The sequence below is a fragment of the Physella acuta genome, unplaced genomic scaffold (genome assembly GCF_028476545.2).
Source record: "Physella acuta isolate Inbredline_101_S28 unplaced genomic scaffold, ASM2847654v3 ptg000819l, whole genome shotgun sequence".
In the NCBI taxonomy this organism is placed as follows: domain Eukaryota; kingdom Metazoa; phylum Mollusca; class Gastropoda; family Physidae; genus Physella; species Physella acuta.
Genome location: NW_026732337.1, coordinates 443,192 through 462,564, shown reverse-complemented (window position 1 = coordinate 462,564; position 19,373 = coordinate 443,192). Strand labels below are relative to the sequence as shown.

General features: G+C 32.1%; 1 protein-coding gene across 3 annotated transcripts; it reads left to right on the top strand.

Annotated features, from left to right (window-relative positions):
* The first annotated feature begins 169 nt into the window (after nucleotides 1-169).
* LOC131951646 (cilium assembly protein DZIP1L) lies at nucleotides 170-15,011 on the top strand. Of its 3 annotated transcripts, none has more exons than XM_059313991.1 (24): nucleotides 170-231; nucleotides 1,052-1,290; nucleotides 1,562-1,633; nucleotides 1,756-1,821; nucleotides 2,251-2,388; nucleotides 3,397-3,642; nucleotides 4,173-4,235; nucleotides 4,440-4,551; nucleotides 4,716-4,825; nucleotides 5,254-5,361; nucleotides 5,521-5,616; nucleotides 6,220-6,288; nucleotides 6,799-6,922; nucleotides 7,129-7,195; nucleotides 7,727-7,859; nucleotides 8,833-8,910; nucleotides 9,249-9,360; nucleotides 9,926-9,943; nucleotides 10,423-10,609; nucleotides 11,662-11,907; nucleotides 13,309-13,390; nucleotides 13,713-13,790; nucleotides 13,967-14,034; nucleotides 14,298-15,011. In XM_059313991.1, exons 2-24 carry the CDS (start codon nucleotides 1,057-1,059, stop codon nucleotides 14,482-14,484), a joined length of 2,694 nt encoding a protein of 897 aa, XP_059169974.1. In that variant the 5' UTR covers nucleotides 170-231; nucleotides 1,052-1,056; the 3' UTR covers nucleotides 14,485-15,011. The 3 variants fall into 3 exon arrangements, with proteins under 3 accessions (XP_059169974.1, XP_059169973.1, XP_059169975.1); XM_059313990.1 differs by having other exon boundaries at nucleotides 176-274; XM_059313992.1 differs by lacking the exon at nucleotides 9,926-9,943 and having other exon boundaries at nucleotides 176-274.
* Nucleotides 15,012-19,373: the final 4,362 nt, after the last annotated feature.

Genomic DNA, 19,373 nt, shown 5'->3' with positions numbered 1-19,373 from the left:
AGAATTTTATTTCCGGGTCGTACTTTCGGAATCAATGACGTATTTTTTAACTTCTGATTATTTTATTATTTTGATACACAAGATCATTTTAAAAATACAAAATATAATGCCCCTTTCTTAACTTGCATGTTAAAATCAAAGTTAAAAAAAAAATTCACATTTTTGTAACATCGCGAGACAAAGAGGAATCCAAAATGGCGGACGTTTGAGTTGACAACGGAGGAAGCGGCAGTAATTTTTACAATATTTTCTTTATTTCACACTTTAACAATAGGCTAGTAATGTTTTACATGACTAAAAATGATACAATGTGTTTCAGAGATACTATAACATCAATACAGCAAAATCATATTATATTGTGGACTACCTAAGTGCACTAATTTAAATTCAACTCTTGACTGACAAGTGTCAACAACAATAAATTATTTTTTTTTATGCCGTATGGCCTATTATTTGCCTAATAAATTAAAAAAAAACGTCAATAAAGTAAAACAAAAAATTAATAAAGTAAAAAAAAAAAGTAAACGTCATTAAAGTAAAAAAAAAAGAAGAAAACAGTAATGGATGATTGGTTTCCAATAATGGAATCCTTTATAAAAAAGGGGTGTTGGGCTGTTAGTTACTATAGTAAATAGTTAGTATTGTAATCTTATGGTTACAAATTTATGGTAGGACCAGGGTTGGGGTAAGGGACAGGATTAAGATTGACATTAGCCAGCCATGTGTGTATTTATTTAGTTAACTACCAGTAACCTAACACCCCCTTTTTAAAGAAGATTCCATTATCGGACACTGGTATAAACATTCTCCCCTAACCTTATAACCTAGGCCTAATTATTAAATTAATACTAATAAAAAAGTAATAAGTTAGTAATACTACTTAATTAGTAGAAATTTTCTGAAAAGTCTGTTATCAGACATCGGTACCTTCAATCATCCGAATACAGAGTCTAGATCTAACTATCGGATCTAAGTAAGGAAGTGTACTTGAATAATATTTCTATACTATTACTATTCTTACTTTTAAAATTTGTATTACTTTTCATTTCAGGTACTATGTCTACTCAGTTTATGTCTCCCTCTGCTTATATGCCTGCACCTCCTGCCATGAGTTATAACGGCTACCCTACTGGTAGAAATGGGGGGTTTTCATTTCGTAAACGTGTTGAGAGAATGGACTGGAGGAAGATTGCTTCCGTTGATATCGATCACATCTCTAGAACTTTAGATTTCACCACTCTCCAAGAGAACATTATGAACATAACATTCTGTAATTTAGAAGCAGAGATGGTAAGTTTTAGATATAAAAGCAGTTTCATATAATGTCTGTAAAACATTCTGCAACAGCCTAACATTAAAATAACATCCATTTTTTTTTCTTTCTAAGTTTCATTTTATTTATTTAATGCTTTAACATTTTAATTGCCAACCATCTCATTTATGCTGATTGATTTGTAGTTAGCATTTTAAATTTAATTTAAACAAATGATTATCTTATTTAGTGTATTAAAAATGTAACATACAAAAATGATATTTGGGGTGCAATTAATTACTTTTTCAGGACATAAGGTCTATAGACCCCAATTTCGTCAAACTTTTCAAACTGGCTCAACTAACTATAGAATACCTACTGGTAAGTGCGATATCATATGCTTTCAACTTCTATAGTTTGGAGAGTAGTTGATTACAAATGTAGATAGATAGGTGTGAAATTGTAAACAATATTTTTAAAAAGTCTGTATCTTGTTGTTACAGCACAGCCAGGAGTATCTAGCAGGACTGTGTGCTTCTTTTGAAGAGAAATCTAAACTATCTGAGCAGGTCACACATTTAAAAAAATATTTTAAAAATATATATATTCACCTTTTTAAAAAATCTATCACAGGGTTTGGCATATTTCAAACTCATATGCATTCATTAATCTGATTTCTATTTAACATATCTTATTTAAATATTTCCTACTAGTTACATAAATAGACATTACAGTTCTAAGAAAATTCCTTAATATGGATAATTGAGCCATATAGGCCTTCTACTTCTAATATCCTTTTATCATTTTACTAAGTTTTGTTATGTTTGCATTATCTAATTTCTAATTTAACACAGTGATAGTACTTACCTACTTCAGTGTATGTAATTTTATTCAGCTCTTTTAATTTTAAGTACTTAAAACCAGATCTGAGGGGTACATACATGTTAACACTTTGCCATTTGAAAGAAGTATTGTTCTGTTTTCTGCTCTGTATGTAGGAAGTGGAGAAGGTGAAAGAAGAGATAGCAACACTACAGAAAGAACTGACTGAGGTGAAAAAAGAAAGTCATAAAAGGAAAAAATTGTTACTGGCCCAACAGCAACTCATGTTTGCTGGTAATGAAAGCTACAATAGGGTAAAAAAAAAGATTTCCTGTTTTTATAGTTACTTTTACAAAACAAAAAAATTATTTTAAAAAAATTATTTTTTAATTGATTTATTTTTCTTTTTAAAATACAGTAGCTTGTTGTTAACCATTAATGTCCCATTCATTCTACCAAAACTCCACCCATGACGGCCCAATGTAAGGAGCATAACTCTGTATGATCAAGTGAATAGTTTCACAAAATATTTGTTTTTGTCTAAATGAAATTGAAAATTAAGATAAAAAGTACTGCTTAATGTTGGGAATAAACCTGGCTTTCCAACAGTATTAAATAGAATATATTATATTCGGTAAAAGTACAGTATAAAAATAAAAAATGTCTGAGAAAATTCAAAACAGGTCATTTTCGGTAGTCAACTTTATTTATTTTTGTCTTAACAACTATGCATCGAATTTAACAGTTAAATATCAATTTGGTTATGTTTAACATATATAATTCATAAAATACATGCCTAGATACGTTTAGAGGCATTAATTTTTTTTATTTTTAATATTAAATCTACTAAAAATACGACAGATGAGTCGAAAATTTCGAGATAGAAAGAAACTATTATTTTTTATCTTTCAAAAGCGCCATTGAAATTACAAGACCGGAAAAGGATGCTGAAACCATCCGACTTCCTGTTTAGTTAAAAATTAGGATTTGTAGGCCAAATTTTAATGAAACAAATTTAATTTTTCTATGCTTATTGTAAGCGGGCGGCAGCGGGCGTTACGGGACATTAACGGTGTCGGGCGGCAGCGGGCGTTACGGGACATTAATGGTTAATGTATAAGTTTTTTAATAATACTTTTTAATTGTTGCATCTTTTTGTGTACTGTAGTCTTAACAACCATCTTTACAGTTTAGGTTGTCTTAGTACCAATAAAAAAATAATATTTCTTAACGAAAACAATCTAGTGGTCTAAAGAACACTACACAAGAGTACACTGGTTTTTAGTTGTGCTTGTTTAAAAAATTATGTACACACATTTCAGTGTCCTTTCTGTGTGAAATCCTTCCTCAACAATACATACCTGCAACTCCATATCACTCGACGACATGCAGGCATCAGCATCAACAACAAAGATGGATCCAGCTCTGTTAGTCCAGACCTAGGTGTGGGCTCAGAGAGTGCCAGAAATAACTTAGAAAATGAATTGAGCCAAATCAAAGAAAAGCTACTCAGGCAGGAGGCTGAAATACAAGAAGAAAGGAGAGCTCTTCAGTCACTGAAGAATAAAGTCAGTATCAAGTTTAAACTATTATCTGGGTTTAATTATTTCTTCTTTTTTGTTCTCAATTGAATAATTGAGGGGGGTTTAAACAAGACCAACATCATTGACAAACTGTGCTGTGGTCTCCTACTATGCAAATCCTTGATACATTTGGTGAGGTTTTCTGTGCCCAGTGCTTGGAAAGCATCTATTAGCGCTAATTGCATTATTGTAGATACATCATTGAACCTGTAGGGCAGGTGAAGTAGAGTTCACCTTTCCATAGCCTTGACAACTGATAGGATGCTGAGTTCATTTCTATGCCCAGCTGCTTTTACCTAACGTGAGTTACCCATCAGACTGGCTGGGCTCAAGATTGTCATACAGACTTGAGCCTGGGATCTGAACCTCAAGACTTTTGTGTCAACAGTTATGCTCTCTATCACCTGGCCATGCTGTCCCATAGAATATAATATTAAGAACTGTTGTTTTTTAATCTAATTTTTATATTACTATTTAGATTTTAAAAGAAATAAAATACATATTTTTTTTTCTAGGATGCTAAAATCTTAGCAAATCAAGTCCAACAAATCTTGTCAGCCCCAACAGAAATCTTGCAGGTATAACCTTTTTGTTTGCCATACTATTTAACTAAGGATGTTTGTTTTGAAGTTAATTTATTTTCAAGTTAGGAGAGCAATATCAAATTAGTAGTTTTTTTTTTAGTGCTAAAGAAAGTAAGTCCATTGCAAAATATAATTTGTGCAGTAGATTGAAATGCTGAAAATCCAAAAATCATAATTGGAAATATTTTCTTTAATCAGGAGGAGGGTGAAACCGGTCACAGTTCTACATTGATGAAAGAGATCAAAGAACTAAATGCAAAGCTGCAGGCATCACAGCATGCTCTGAAAGAATTGGAAGCAAGAACAGGAGGTAACTCGTCTTTTATTTAAAACACACATGGTCCTGTTTTAAGCACATTCATAGTTTTATGTGTAACGTGTATTAGTCATTCATTACTTGATATACATTGTAACTTGACACACATTCATTTAAAGACTAGAAAAATGATTACACTGTTTTTATCTGCCTTCTAGAGAAGCGCTCATACCTCGGAGAACTTGTGGATGATAATGAAAATGAAAAGAAAGAAGTCAAAGAACAAAAGATGGAGATAGCAGTATTAAAGGGACAGTTACAACAGCAGGTATTTCCTTCTGATGTTATATCTTCTTGTGGTAAAGTGTATTTCCCTTTTAAGAAATTAGCAATGGTCGTCTAGGCAAAATTTTCCATTATGATTATAGCATGGAAGGATACTTTCTGTCCCGATGTTATTTCTTCTCCCCTTATGATGTTGAAGATCAGTTAGGACTAGTGTAGCTCTTGACATTTGTATTTAAACCCAAATGGAATTTCCGGTATGATATATTATATTTAAACGCAACCTCATACTATGTTGCCCTCTTTCACCTTGTGTGTTGAATGGTCAGTCCCATTAGCTGTTTATGTACTTGACCAATGGCATAAACTAACCCTAACACAATTCTTGGTTACCTACATTCTTAGTTTTCCAATGAAAAAACATTACTGTTTTAGGATTTTGAACCCAGAGTTGATTTTTTTTCCCTTTAGTTGGATCAAATGAAGGAAGTAATGCAAATAAACCTAGAGAAACAAGAAAGAAAATGGCAGAAGAAAATGCAGCGCATGGCTCAGCAACATGCCACAGAAACAAAGAAAGTGAGAATAAGCAATTTTTATTATTCATCTCTTTAGTTACTGTTTGAAAAATTTTAGTATTCAAACAAATTAAATCTTTTATTTAAACATTAAATAAGCTAACAGAATTTTTATATAAACTGTTTCCAATGTTCATCCATTGCTTTTTTTAAAAAACAGCTTAACAATGCATTGGAAACCACATCTCACTCCCAAGACGGGAACATAGGCAAGACGACCATAGAATCACAAAAGGAAGTGGAACAGTTACTGAAGGTATTTTGTTATATGTCACTGCATACTATAAACATCTAAATTATTTTTAAAAACAAACTTGCCCCCCAGAAAATTGTTAAGCTGTTTCAATAAAAGTAACAATACTGCACTAGTTATGCTATACATTAAAATGACATTGTTTAAAATTCAACTGAATTATTGAAAAAGCCTGGTATACAATTATTTACAAAATACTGTACCAACTTCTTTTTCATTTTAAAGGGAGCAATTGAAAGCTATTTTAAATCTATGAAAATTGAACTTGTAAGTTTACTTGCAACATGTTGACACATTGAAGTTTTTTAAAAAGTATTTTGGTTTAAATTGTTGCTAAATGTTAATTGGTTATTACTATGTTTATTATGACATTAGCGTTTGATATTCCTGAATTCATTAATTAAGTTAACAAAATACAATTATTAAATGTTATTGTTTTTTGAAAAAAGAAAAAAAAATTTAATCAATTCCATTTTAATGAGACACTAAAATCAACTATTGATTACTTGTTCAATACAAATCTTTTGGATTTTTCAAAATTTTTAAAATCATTTTAAAAAACAAAGCACTTTGTATTATTACTTTTGATTCTCACATGTTTTACAGCAATCTAGAGAGCGTGAGAAAGCCTTAGAAGTTGAAGCACATCAGCTTGAAGAGGAAATCACCAAAACTGTAATTACTTCTTACCCTTAATATTACTTTGGGGAACTAAATATAAATGTAATTTATTTTAGCTAAATGTAGACTTTGTTTCTTCTATACAAAACAAAAGGTTTAGAAGTATAAACACTATTACTGCACCTAGATTGAAATTAGCCAATGAATATTTTATCTTTTTGATTAAGTAAGTTAAGTTCCCTTTTTGAACCTGACAATCCATGGGGCTAGTTGAGTTCACCTGTTTCTGTGACCTTGGCATATGAAGAGATGTAGTGGTCAGCACTATGCCCATTCGCCTTTACTTTCCCTAAAGTGAGTTAGGTACCCATCAGAGCTGGGTGGACTCAGGGCCATTGTGCTGACTTGAACCCGGATACTAACTCAAGAATTTTTAATTAGCAGTCTAGCTCTCTACCTCTAGGCCACACTGTCTCCTAAAGCTGCAGTTTAATAGTTCAACCCTTGGCCAGCACTTCTAGACTGAGATGTATCTGATTAAAATTTTAAACCTTTATCTGCCAGACTGAGATCAAGCAGTTTAAGGCACCCAAGAAAAGTCCAAGGAGTAAATCTCTAGATAATGTCACAGCTCAGCCGGCTATGAAATTTAGCAGCATGTACCCTAGTGATGAGGAAAAAAGTGCAGGTAATAACATGGTTATAACATTTTTAATTAATACAATTTGTAATACTTGATTGATTTTAGTCTTTGATTTTCTCCATTTTTAAACTTGACTGGAATTATTTTTACATGAGTATATTTGAATATTAGTTTAAATAAAAAAGTCCCCAGTTTTAAAAGTGAACACATATTTTAACTATGTGGATTATTATTTGTTCCTTTCTTGTCAGGTTTTAACACTGGGACTAGCAGCCTGCAGACTTACCGCCAAGACACCATGGGTACATCAACTATGGGGTAAGTGGGGCTTGTAGGTGTTAAATATATATTGTTGGACTTTATTCCTGGATACAATATACTATACTTTTGACAATATTCTATACTTTTGATCAATTCTGAAATAAAGCTCTAAATTTTTTAAAAACTTTGTTTTGTGGAAACAATTTTTTGCTTACAAAATATGAGTTTCTATCTTAGCATCCACATATTTTATGGTTCTTTTTTATAAATTGTCAGCCATTTTATGATAGTGTGATTAATTTTTTACAGATGTTTTGCTTAAACTTGGAAAAACCGAATAACATTTTTATTTTAATCTGTAATTTCAGAAGTAAAACAAATTTAAAAAAAATACTAATTAGTTGATTATTCAGGCATTGGTGTCAATTTATATATAAACTCAAAGCACACAAATATGTTTTAGGTGATTGTGAAATGATTAATGAAATACTTAAGTATGAGAAATTAATGATTAATACGGTGTACTAATTTTTGCCTACTATACAAATTTTAGTGTCAGTAAATGAAATTCTGTTGATCTATTTGAAGTATGACTGGAACTAGGACTTTACACACAAGTCAGTTTCTTGAAGAACTGAAGAAGAATCCATCAATGGCTGTGATGAGGGAACAACTGGCAGAACTGCTACAGGAACTTGTAGAGAAGAAGGGAATACCAGCTGTAAGTTGGCTTTGTTATTTATAGCAACAGGAATACTGCAGGGAATTGTCATTTGTGTCGTACATTTTAAGAAATTAAAAAGGTGTGGCAAAGATGGAATATAACAGAATTTTACTCATATTAGTTGATACGCACTGTTAGGTGTTATGTTGGCTTTAAGCTGCTCATTTTAGATCCGCAACGTTATGTAGGTGACTGTAAGATTGAATTGAAGAGTTCTTCATTTGCTAATCTAAAAGTGTCTGGTGGTAGTAGACCTGCATAGGGTAACTCTGAGTCTACTCAGCTCTCATGGTTACCTGTCAGGTCACAGTGCTGACCACACAATTCCTTCATAAGCCTGGGTAAAATAAACATGAACTGTGTACCATCTCAATGAGAACTTTTTTAATAACTAATGTTGCCATTTATGATGTAACCAAGTAGTCATATTCTACAGTAATGGATAGAAAAGCAGTCATTGCTTTTGGTAATTAATAGGGTTTTTAAAACAATATCGTATTGACAAGTAAACTTGTAACATAGAATATGTTTCATACGTAGCCACCTGCTGACCAAAACCGTCATAACATACACAGGGCTAAATCTGAACATACCACATGTTGTCACAAAAAGATTAGGGTAAACTACGTTGATTTACATTGAGTTTGTTCATTTGTCATATTCCTGTTGGCTAATCAAAGCAAAAAATTTATCAAGTGAAAAATTTCTACTTTTTCACATCTTCAATTTTAATATTCTTATTATATAGTTTTTTTGCTGTTCTTAATTTATATATATATATATATATATATATATATATATATATATATATATATATATATATATATATATATATATATATATATATATATATTTTTTTTTTTTTAATGTTTAATTTTCAGATTGTTGTTTAAATTAAAATTTAAAATCTTTGAGTGTTTTTATTATGTTGCATTATAATTTACTGTTCATTGTTAACTGTGAAATGTAGACCCAAACGGGCATCACTGATGGGGTCCTAGAGAACAAGTTAAACTTGTTGCAGACACAGAGACAGTTGAATGTTCAGGTTTGAGATGGATTTCTTTCTTCTCACCAACTTCCAATTTAACACAAGGCCATTAAGTTAGTTTTATATTTGCATGAGGTCACTTGGGAATTTTATTCTTTGTAAAGGAACATGCATATACAATGATTAAACTTTTAAACCTTACATATTTTAAATTTACACATTTTTCAAACTTTTAACTTTACATTTGATTTAAATTATTATTAATGTTAGATTTATTACATTAAACTTATCAATACTTGTTAAGCTTTATAAAAAATTTTTTAGTCCATAATTCCATATGATTAGGTCTATCAATATCATAGAAATTATATTAAAATAGTTTATTTTTACAATAGAAATATCCCAACTTCATGGCGTTAAGAGAACACTTCAACAAGAAAGCGACAGATGAGGCCAAAAGACAACTTAAGATGAAGCTGAGTTCACCCCGTGGACCTCCACCCTCAGGTGTGTAGTATTTGCTTGATTGAGTGTTGTCTCCCTTGATCAGCTACACTGTGTGACCAATCAGCTATCCTCAATCAATTTACACCTGGACTTTAAATTAACTTTAAAAACTTACAACCTAAAAGAAATGAAAGAATAAATTATTTCTATGACTTTGACCAGTTTTTAAATGATGTATCAGGTCTGTAAAGCAGTTCTGTTGAGGATGGCTGGTCCACTTAACTGTTGTAACAATGTATACACATTATTCAGCACAATTTATCATTATTTAATTATTAATATTTTGAATAATTTCTCATTTATTAATCCTTATAATTTGTAATTTTTTCTAAAATTAGTTAGAGTTTGTAAATTTTATCCTTCATTAAAATTTTGATTGATTTAATCATTATTAAACTTTTTTCCATATATGTATGTATTAAATATATCTTACATTTTTTTAACCTTATTCATTTTTTTAAACTACCCTCATACTGTTTTGCTTTTTAAAATTTTTGTTGTAATTCCTGTATTGGCTTTAGCATTAGATGCTTTTTATTTTTCTATTTCAAAACCTTTTTAACAGGACCACGACGACGGCTAGGTAATATTCTGTTTTGTTTGTTTTGTTTGCTAACATCTCAAAAGAAACAGAACCTAAAATTTTGTATTTATTTTGTTACCTATAAGTAAATAATATTCCTTTAGCACTAGTTTGTAATGTTTTCCTTATTACAAGCTGGTTTCAATTATATTTCTATGTTATGTCTATTGCTAATGTTTCATGTAATAAAAAATAAAATGGAGCTAATGAAAAAAGATATAATTGTTAAATATTTTTAAAAAATTAGCTCTTTAATGATCTTACTTATTTTGTTGGCAGTTATTCATTTGCAACCTAGTGTATAGAATTATTGAAGAATATATAAAGACACAGATATATTATATATAACCAGACTTTTTATTCTCTGACAAAATATTTGTAAATTAAAAAAAATGCTTTTTAACTTAAAAGTTTAAAATTAAACTTAATGAAGCAACATTAAAACCATATTTATAGTAGATAAACGTACTATTTTTTAGAACTGTCCCCACGTACACCCTTACATCACCAAAATACATCAAATCGTCCACGGGCTGGACCTCCGCATCCACAACAAAACATATCAAACCAGAGAACAACACCCCGGAGCACCAGCGGACCAGCAGCTAGAACACAGCCAAAACCACAGCCTCAACCTCGGGCTCCTCGCACCCCCCTCTCTACTGGGTAAGTCTGACTGTCACACCTCTGCCCTAAGCACCTCACACCCCTCTCTCTACTGGGTAAGTCTGACTGTCAAACCTCAGCCCAGGGCACCCCGCACCCCACTCTCTACTGGGTAAGTCTGACAGACAAAACCACAACCTCAGCCTCGGGCTCCTCGCACCCCTCTCTACTGGGTAAGTCTGACAGACAAAACCACAACCTCGGGCTCCTCGCACCCCTCTCTACTGGGTAAGTCTGACAGACAAAACCACAACCTCAGCCTCGGGCTCCTCGCACCCCTCTCTACTGGGTAAGTCTGACAGACAAAACCACAACCTCAGCCTCGGGCTCCTCGCACCCCTCTCTACTGGGTAAGTCTGACAGACAAAACCACAGCCTCAGCCCAGGACACCTTGCACCCCCCCCCCCCCACCACCCCCCCCCCTATTGTGTAAGTCTAATACAAAAATGTATGTGATACTACATTGTCAGGCCAGTATTCAGAGGTTAATACTACTATTTCATATTCATGCCTGTTTACACGCTGGAGTGTGTGTTTAATCGGGTTAATGGTATATGCCTGCTTAATTACAATTTAGAGTGTGTATTGATGTGATGTATGATAACTGCGTGTTAAATTACAACTGTGTATGTGTATTAATGTGAGGAATGATAACTGCGTATTAAATTACAACTGTGTGTGTGTGTGTTAATGTGATGTATGATAAATGCATGTTAAATTACAACTGCGTGTGTGTGTTGATGTGATGTATGATAACTGCATGTTAAATTACAACTGTGTGTGTGTGTTCATGTGATGTATGATAACTGCATGTTAAATTACAACTGTGTGTGTGTATTAATGTGATATATGAGAACTGAATGTTAAATTATAACTGTGTATATAATAATATGATGTATGATAACTGCATGTTAAATTACAACTGCATGTCTGTGTGTGTTCATGTGATGTATGATAACTGCATGTTAAATTACAACTGTGTGTAGTATATATTAATGTTATATATGATAACTACATGTGTCTGTGTTCATGTGATGCTTGATGCCTGCAGGTCAACCACTGAGTGGACCAGCACAGCGTTTGACAGTGACGATGACTCTGATGAGGAGGATGCACCCGGGGGACAGGCTTTCACCCCCGCCCCTAATGTCAGGCTCATACAGTCTGGGCCAGCTAAGGGCCCCGCTGGTCCGAGCCCCAGCCCACGCCTACAGGGCCCTAAACCACGGCTGATCCAATCAAGACCTTTGAACAACAATGCTGATGATGACATTGATGATATTTTGGATTCAGACAGGTATTTATGTTTAACTAGCCGTCCCGGCCAGGCCCTGCTCTGGCTTCTGTGAAAAACCTTTCTGTTAAAGACCATCACCTGTGTGTTTAGTAATCATCATAAACCCGGCATTGCCCACCCAAACCACAACCAACCAAAACAACAAAACGCAAACATAACGCTAACACAATTACAAATACAAACGAAAACAAAAACCTAACAACAAACCCAACCACAACCACAAACACCAATACAAACACAAAGAAAAAACAAACAAAAAAGCAAACGAAAACAAAAACCTAACAACAAACCCAACCACAAACACCAATACCAACAAACAAAAAAAAACAACGAAAAAGCAAACGAAAACAAACCAAATCCAAACGCAAAACCAACCAAAAACACAAATACAAACCCAAAGAAAAAAACACAAACAAAAATGAAAAAAGAAAGAACAAAAACGAACCAAATCAAAACGCAACCACTAACGCAAACCCACCTAAACACAAAGAAAACACTAACGCGAACATAAACGCCCAGGGCGGAATCACCTGTTTTAGCTTAATGAACGACTATAGTACCCCAACTTATTCATAGTCTTTTGCACTCACTTAAACGAACGCGCCTGTTTCAATTTGATGAACAATTATAATACTCCAAGCTTATCCGTAAAATACCTACAACATTTGCACTTGATCAATCCCCGCTAATTATGTAATTATTTTTTTTTCCCAACACCAAAACAAAGTAATTAAAAAGTAAATTCTTTTCCACAAAATGCAATGGTTTTATAAAGGGAAGTAATTGTGTTTTCCTAATTTATCAAAGGGAAGTAAATGCTATAGGACTAAATAAAGACATAATTAGAATTGTTGTAAAAGATGATATTTTTTTAAAACTTGTGTTTAATGAACATGCCGACAATTATTACTATAATTTGAAAAATGAAAATTATTTCCCAACACTTTCAATAGTAATTTTTTAACTCATAAATTTAGACAAATGCGCATGATAATATTATAACACTTAAATCCATCCAAGACCAACGACAAACATATGCGTTACATACAGAACTGAGCTTTATATATTAGATTTCGTAACAATATTACTTTATCATTGAGTGGGAGGGTAGCTGTGGGTACACCCAGCTCTGATAGAAACTTTGCATTACTGGGAAAGTAAAAAGAAGTTTGAAAGTTGAGCCCACCTAACATTGCCTACTTTTAATTACATCACCACCTCCTATCAGATCTTTTTGAGATAACTTTTTTGGTTGCTTGCAAGTGCAGGTTATTTCAGTTCATTATGTGCATTGGTGTTACATTCTTTAACTAGACTTATCAGTATCAACTTTCACATCATTTAACCAGACTTATCTGTATCAACTTTCCTACCTTGACACAAATATTGGTATCATTACAGGCCAGGTTATAGAGTCACACCTGAAATTAAAAAATCTGGAAGTGTGCCCAATTTAGCTCGAGCTATTGAAAGCCAGCTGGGGGTAAGTGTGTTAAATAATTAGCATAATTAACTGATTGCGCAAGGGATTAAACCTTGTTCAAAGAACATATACATATAAAAAAAGCAACAAGACAAATGTATCTAAGCATGAAATATCCCACTAGGGACCTATAAGTAGTTGAAAAAAAAACTAGAAATAATATCTGTTGTACATACCTTGAGGACACAGAAAAATTGCTTAGAATATACAAGTATTACACTGGAATAATATTTCCAGTGATTTTCTTAAAGGAAACTTTGTATTGGCTGATACTGGTAATAGGCTTTGTATGTAATAAATGTTGTTTTTTAACTAACTACAGGCTCGTACATCAGATGTCAAACCTGTGGGCGGAGTTAACTTAATGGCACCAAAAGGGGGACAACCAAAACATGATGTGGTTAGTGCAGACTTTTAAAAACTGATTACAATTGTAATTTAGAATCAAGTTGTAGTTAAATAGGTTTTACCCGATAAATGTATGTTCTAAGCATCTATTAAATAGAAACTTAAAAAAAGTTTTTACTTTAATTCTCATTTTTAATCTAATTTATAAAATGTGGACATTATTTACAGGGTGATTTTGATGAAGAAAGTGATTGGGAGAGTACAGCACCTCATGAATCAGTCCCTGTTCCGAAAACGTAAGGTTTTTATATACCACTTGTTCTCTTGTGACAAGTTAGTTATTTCAGCTACCATTTATAAATAGGCTTACTATGTACTTTATTTTTTACTATTTTAATACTGTGAAGAATTTGATTAGATAATTGTTTGACTTGAATGTTTTTGATGCAAAAATCCAGAATTTTGTATAACCAGATATATTATTTGTTTCATTTGTACCTGTAATATTGCTTTTTCAATAAATATTTTGAATTTATGACAATTTTCTGTTTGTGGTTAGACGACCCCAAATCAGGGTGAGCACTGATGGCATGTCAACCAACACATACAACTCCAGCGCTTGGGGGTCATCCTCTAAAGCAGCCAGCACAGTCAAGGACAAAGAGCGTAGGTCAACTTCACGGAGCTCCTTTGTCAGTATGACGTCAGTCAGCTCCGATGACGAAATGAACGTAGATAATATATAGACAGGGTGCCTCATACTCTTATGTAGTATTAATTACATTTAATCATTTGAAATGTACTTTTTTTTTCCTCTTGTCAAAAATATTTACACTACAAATATTATAGTATTTGTAATTTTAATATGAGGTAATGAATTATTTAGTTTCGGTTTACATATTTTACAGTAATTTTTATCAGTCACCATACCAGATTATCTTACAAGTAGTAAACATCCAATTTAAGCATAATCTTTTTTTTTTCTTATTGACAATACTGAAGGGGGCTAATGGACAATATACAACATATAATGTACTTTGGTTTGCGAGTTTGCAAATATTACTCCTGTGAAGAATTTGTTCCGCTTCTTGTTGTATACCCCTGAGTGAAAATTCTCTTCTGTGTTACTGAATTTACAGCTGAATATATTTATATTTTTATATATGAAGTCACATGTGACCTGTTCAAAATTTTAAATGCAGAAATTACTATTCTTCTACAATAGTGTTAAAAGAAAACTAAAATACATAAATTTACATTGATGTTGTTTTAAATCAAAACTTTTTCTGATTTCTGATTTTACATTTGTTAAACCAACAAATTGCTAAAGAATCAAAGTTTTTAAAATATGTACTTAAAATTGTATATAAGTAACAATATTGTGAGCTATTTGTGCTCTTCACTTTTTAAAATCTCCTGCCTTTTGATGTACTCAACATTTTATTTTATTGCAAATTTTTTTTTTCCGTCCAATGCACCAGATTTTAACCTGATATACAAATCGTTGAAATTATGGCCACTTTCAAACCTGTAATGAACATATCACATTTTATATATCCGTACTTTTACTTCTGTGGTCCTTATGTGATAGTTAAATACTCACATTTTAAATAAAGTACAAACTTTTAGAGAAATGGCTTGATGAAGGTCAGTTTTAAGTACAATAAAAAAACATTACAACCTTTTATTAAAATAGGGTAAAGATATTTTAATAATAATTTTATTAACCACCAGTACGTGGTGACATGATTAAATTCAAGAGATTAAGCTACTTGTGATGAAACTTTTTTAACGAAGTACTTACACCATATCTAATGAGCTTACATTACTACTTGTTTTATCAAACTATAGATTACAGAATAGCTTGTGTATACCGCAGTGTTTGTTCAGTTTTTGTTTCTTATTATAATATCTATGACACTCATGTGTGTTCTCCATAGCATGAGTGAGTGGTTTATAAAATCAAATTATCGCTGCGATCTTGTTATGTGTTTAGAGATTTATGATAACTGATTCTGTGAAAACTCCATAAAGCTGTTTTATATAGTACTTTAAAAATTTGAAGTGATATGTTGTTGTGATTGCTAGTGAAAAAAAGCCACTTATCAATGTTTTAAATATTTTAAAAGAAAATTTGTTTGAAATACAGAAATCTCAGTGTTGAGTTTTGAATATATTTATCACCTATTATATTGTAACATACACATCAATATAGGGTGATTTTTTTTTTATGGCTTATATTTTAAAGCCATATTTTTAAAATCTTTTTTACAAAACAATTCTGTTTGGAATAATTGTTTTGTTGGATTATAATGAAGATTCACTTTTTGAAAAATGTTCTGAATTTATTTTTCTTCTTTGATCTGAGTAGCATACACACCACCTATAATGACTTTGTAAATTTGTATGAAGCTAATGTTAAAACTGTTGTGATCACCATAAGGGGAAGTAACTGTCCAGCTACCTGTTTATATTTACCTCATTGTGAAACAGAAATTCTGTAAGAATTGGTTGTGCTATTCTACCAGTTTTGTGTCTAGTAGTCGCCCGTCCACACTTGCTTGAAGACCTTTTTCTTCAGGAGTTAGCCCATAATCTCACATGTACTACTCTGATATTACTCCTCATTTGCATAATAGCTTGGCCTCTAAGATATTTACAGTTTACGAAATATATTTTTTCATTTAATTCACGTATTTTTAAAACTAAAAATTTACATATATTCTGTCACATGCAAATCGAATTTTTAAGTCATGAAAATTTAAAATATATTTTACTCCAGAAAATGTTTTGGTCTGTCCAATTTTACAATGAAATGGTATGAGTAATTTGAGTAATTATGTCTTTGTAATGAAATGACAGCTATGCTATTTGTTATTTATTTTGTTATACTTAAAGACATCCACCCGTTATTTAAAAAGTAAAATATACCACCAAGTTCTTATCAAAGTTGAATTTGTGAAAGTGTGCAGTTTTTATTTTTCTTCTTGCCAAAATGTTAGACGCCACTCTACACATACTAACACATTCCTTAATGGTGCCTTCTCTCGATGCTACTAAACTTCTTTTACTTCTGTTGTGACGGCTAAATATGTTTCACCCTAAGAAAATGTTTGCTAAGGTTTAACAATCACCTTTATTCAGTGGTTCTTAACCTGGGTTCGATCGAACCCCAGGGATTCGGTGAATCAGTCTCAGGGGTTCGGTGGAGGCCAAGCTTCACACCTGACTCATATGATTCACGATCTGATTTTCTTCAAAGTGGTCGATAAAACTATTAAGAAGGGTACAGCTTATAAATCTGATGGGTTCAATACCTCCAAAAAGGTTAAGAACCACTGCCTTTATTATAATATACATTAAAATATATACCCTCTATTTGTATTCCTTTTCCATTGGGTAACCATTTTTCTTTGCTGGGGTAGTTAGTGGTGTTGTGTACATTGAGTAACATTAAAAAACTAGCTGCCATTTTAGATGGTTGTAGTTGCTGTTTTAACTACAGCAGATGTTTTAGATAGAAATGGCATAGTTAAACTTTTTTTGCCAAAATTTTTAATTTGGGGCCTTAATAATAATACATGTCCATGATAAAATTTTAAAAACAAAAGAATGATGCATTTAATATTTAATTACAGTCCCTTTTTCAAGTTATTACTATATAATTTAAATAATTTTCAATTCAGCTTTATTTATTAGATAAATCACTAATTAATCCGTATAAAGTATCCTCTTAGCTTACATTTTATCATACAATTATAGCTTTTTAAAAATTTAAATTAAAACTACCCCCTTTTTTTTTAATGAATAGTACTTTACATATCACTCTAGCATAATATGTGTGATCCTACTAACATGATTTCTATACTGTTGTTTCTGTTTTGGTGCACACTGATTCTATTTAGCAACATTGTTTGACTACTTACTTAGTTGTCTAACACTGCATGTTTGAATGTTTAAATATGGGTATTGTTATGAAAGTGCATGAAAATCTTCAACAACTTGACTTTTTGGTTTATATTATTTTTATGAGAAATTTGTTAACACGTTTTTTTTTAGTTTAGTTACACAATTTTCACATGTATGTCTAAGATGGGTGTGGTTGTGTGGATATTTTGTGGAGTATTTTAATATGGCAGAGAAACTGAAGCACAGAATGTTGTCAGCCTAGAATAGCTAGGCCCTAAATGAAGTATTTTATAAAAGTTGGTAGTCAAATAAAACTTAGGTGTTTAATGGAGGATTAGTTGTTGTTATTTTTTTTTTTTTTGTGAAACCGTCACTCTTTTAGACTTTTTTGGGGTGGGTTGTCAAATCTAGATTTTGATGTACAGTTGATTGATTTGAAAATAATATATGAGCTCATTATGTGCTGTAGTTATGTGTACATTTTGTACCACATTATCACTTGAGGCAAATGTAATTAGTTAAGTGTGTACTGTAGGTATATGTACACTAACATTTTCGTACCATCTGTGTTTATTTTGTGTTTGTAGCATCTGGGTTTTTTTTTCCATAATATCTGTATTTGTTTTCATACAATTTTCTTTGTTTAACACTGTCTGTATTTGTTTTTTTTTGTTTTTATAATATCTGTGTTTGTTTTTTAATAGCATTTGTTTTGTTTTTATACTGTCTGTTTTTGTTTTAATTACTTCTATCTTTGTTTTCATGCCATTAGTATACATGATGGCATGTGTACATTATTATCACAACCTCACAAGTAATGTAGCATAGAATTATCCTATAGATTTTGTAAAAATCTGTACCTACATATCTCATTCATACATAATAAAACATTTATTTGACAACATTACTGGTGTTTGTGTTTTAAAAAAATCTTCATCAGCCTGAGTTAATGGGGCACTTGAAACATTCAACAGTGTTTAAAACTAAACCCAAAAAAAAAACTTATGACAAGCTGACATCATCGTGTGTAGTCTCTTTCAGACTATTTTCTCTGGGAGAAAGTTGGGGGGGGGGGCACTGGTAAAAGGATATTTTTTTAATAAATAAATTTGATTTATTAATGAAGCTAAATGACTTGTATAGTTATTTTAGCTTCAGACTATGATACAGATAGACCCAGCTAGATACCATTAGCTAAACCATCTCTAGTTATTTTTTTTTTAAACTTTAGTACTGTAAGAAATACTTTATTTAATTTAGACTTGACAATAACTTTGCTCTAACGAAATCTGGTCACATCGGCACATTTTTTGCAATTCTTTGAAATTTTTTTTTTAAAAGGAAAATCTGGCCACTTTAACCTCACGGCAATGATATTGTTGTGTGTCACGTGACTGGTGAGCTCATTTAGAAGAAATGGTGCATCCTACGGATACAGGGTCCAGTCAGTCAGCTGTTTCTTTCATGTACATGTATCTCTCCAGTGGGGAGAGGGGGGGGGGGGCTAGCACTAAGTGACGATGGAGGGGAGGGTAAAATCGTTTTAAAAAGCGTGTCGTCTTAATGGATGCCCCCTATTTGTTTTATGTAGTATGTCTAAGTAGAAGTGCCACTATGATTTGTTAATCACTTAACCATCCCACTGGCTTAGAGTATAATCATTAAGCCTACGCGTGTCACAATTTAGACTTATTATATTGTGCGTTTTATTGGTACATCACCCACA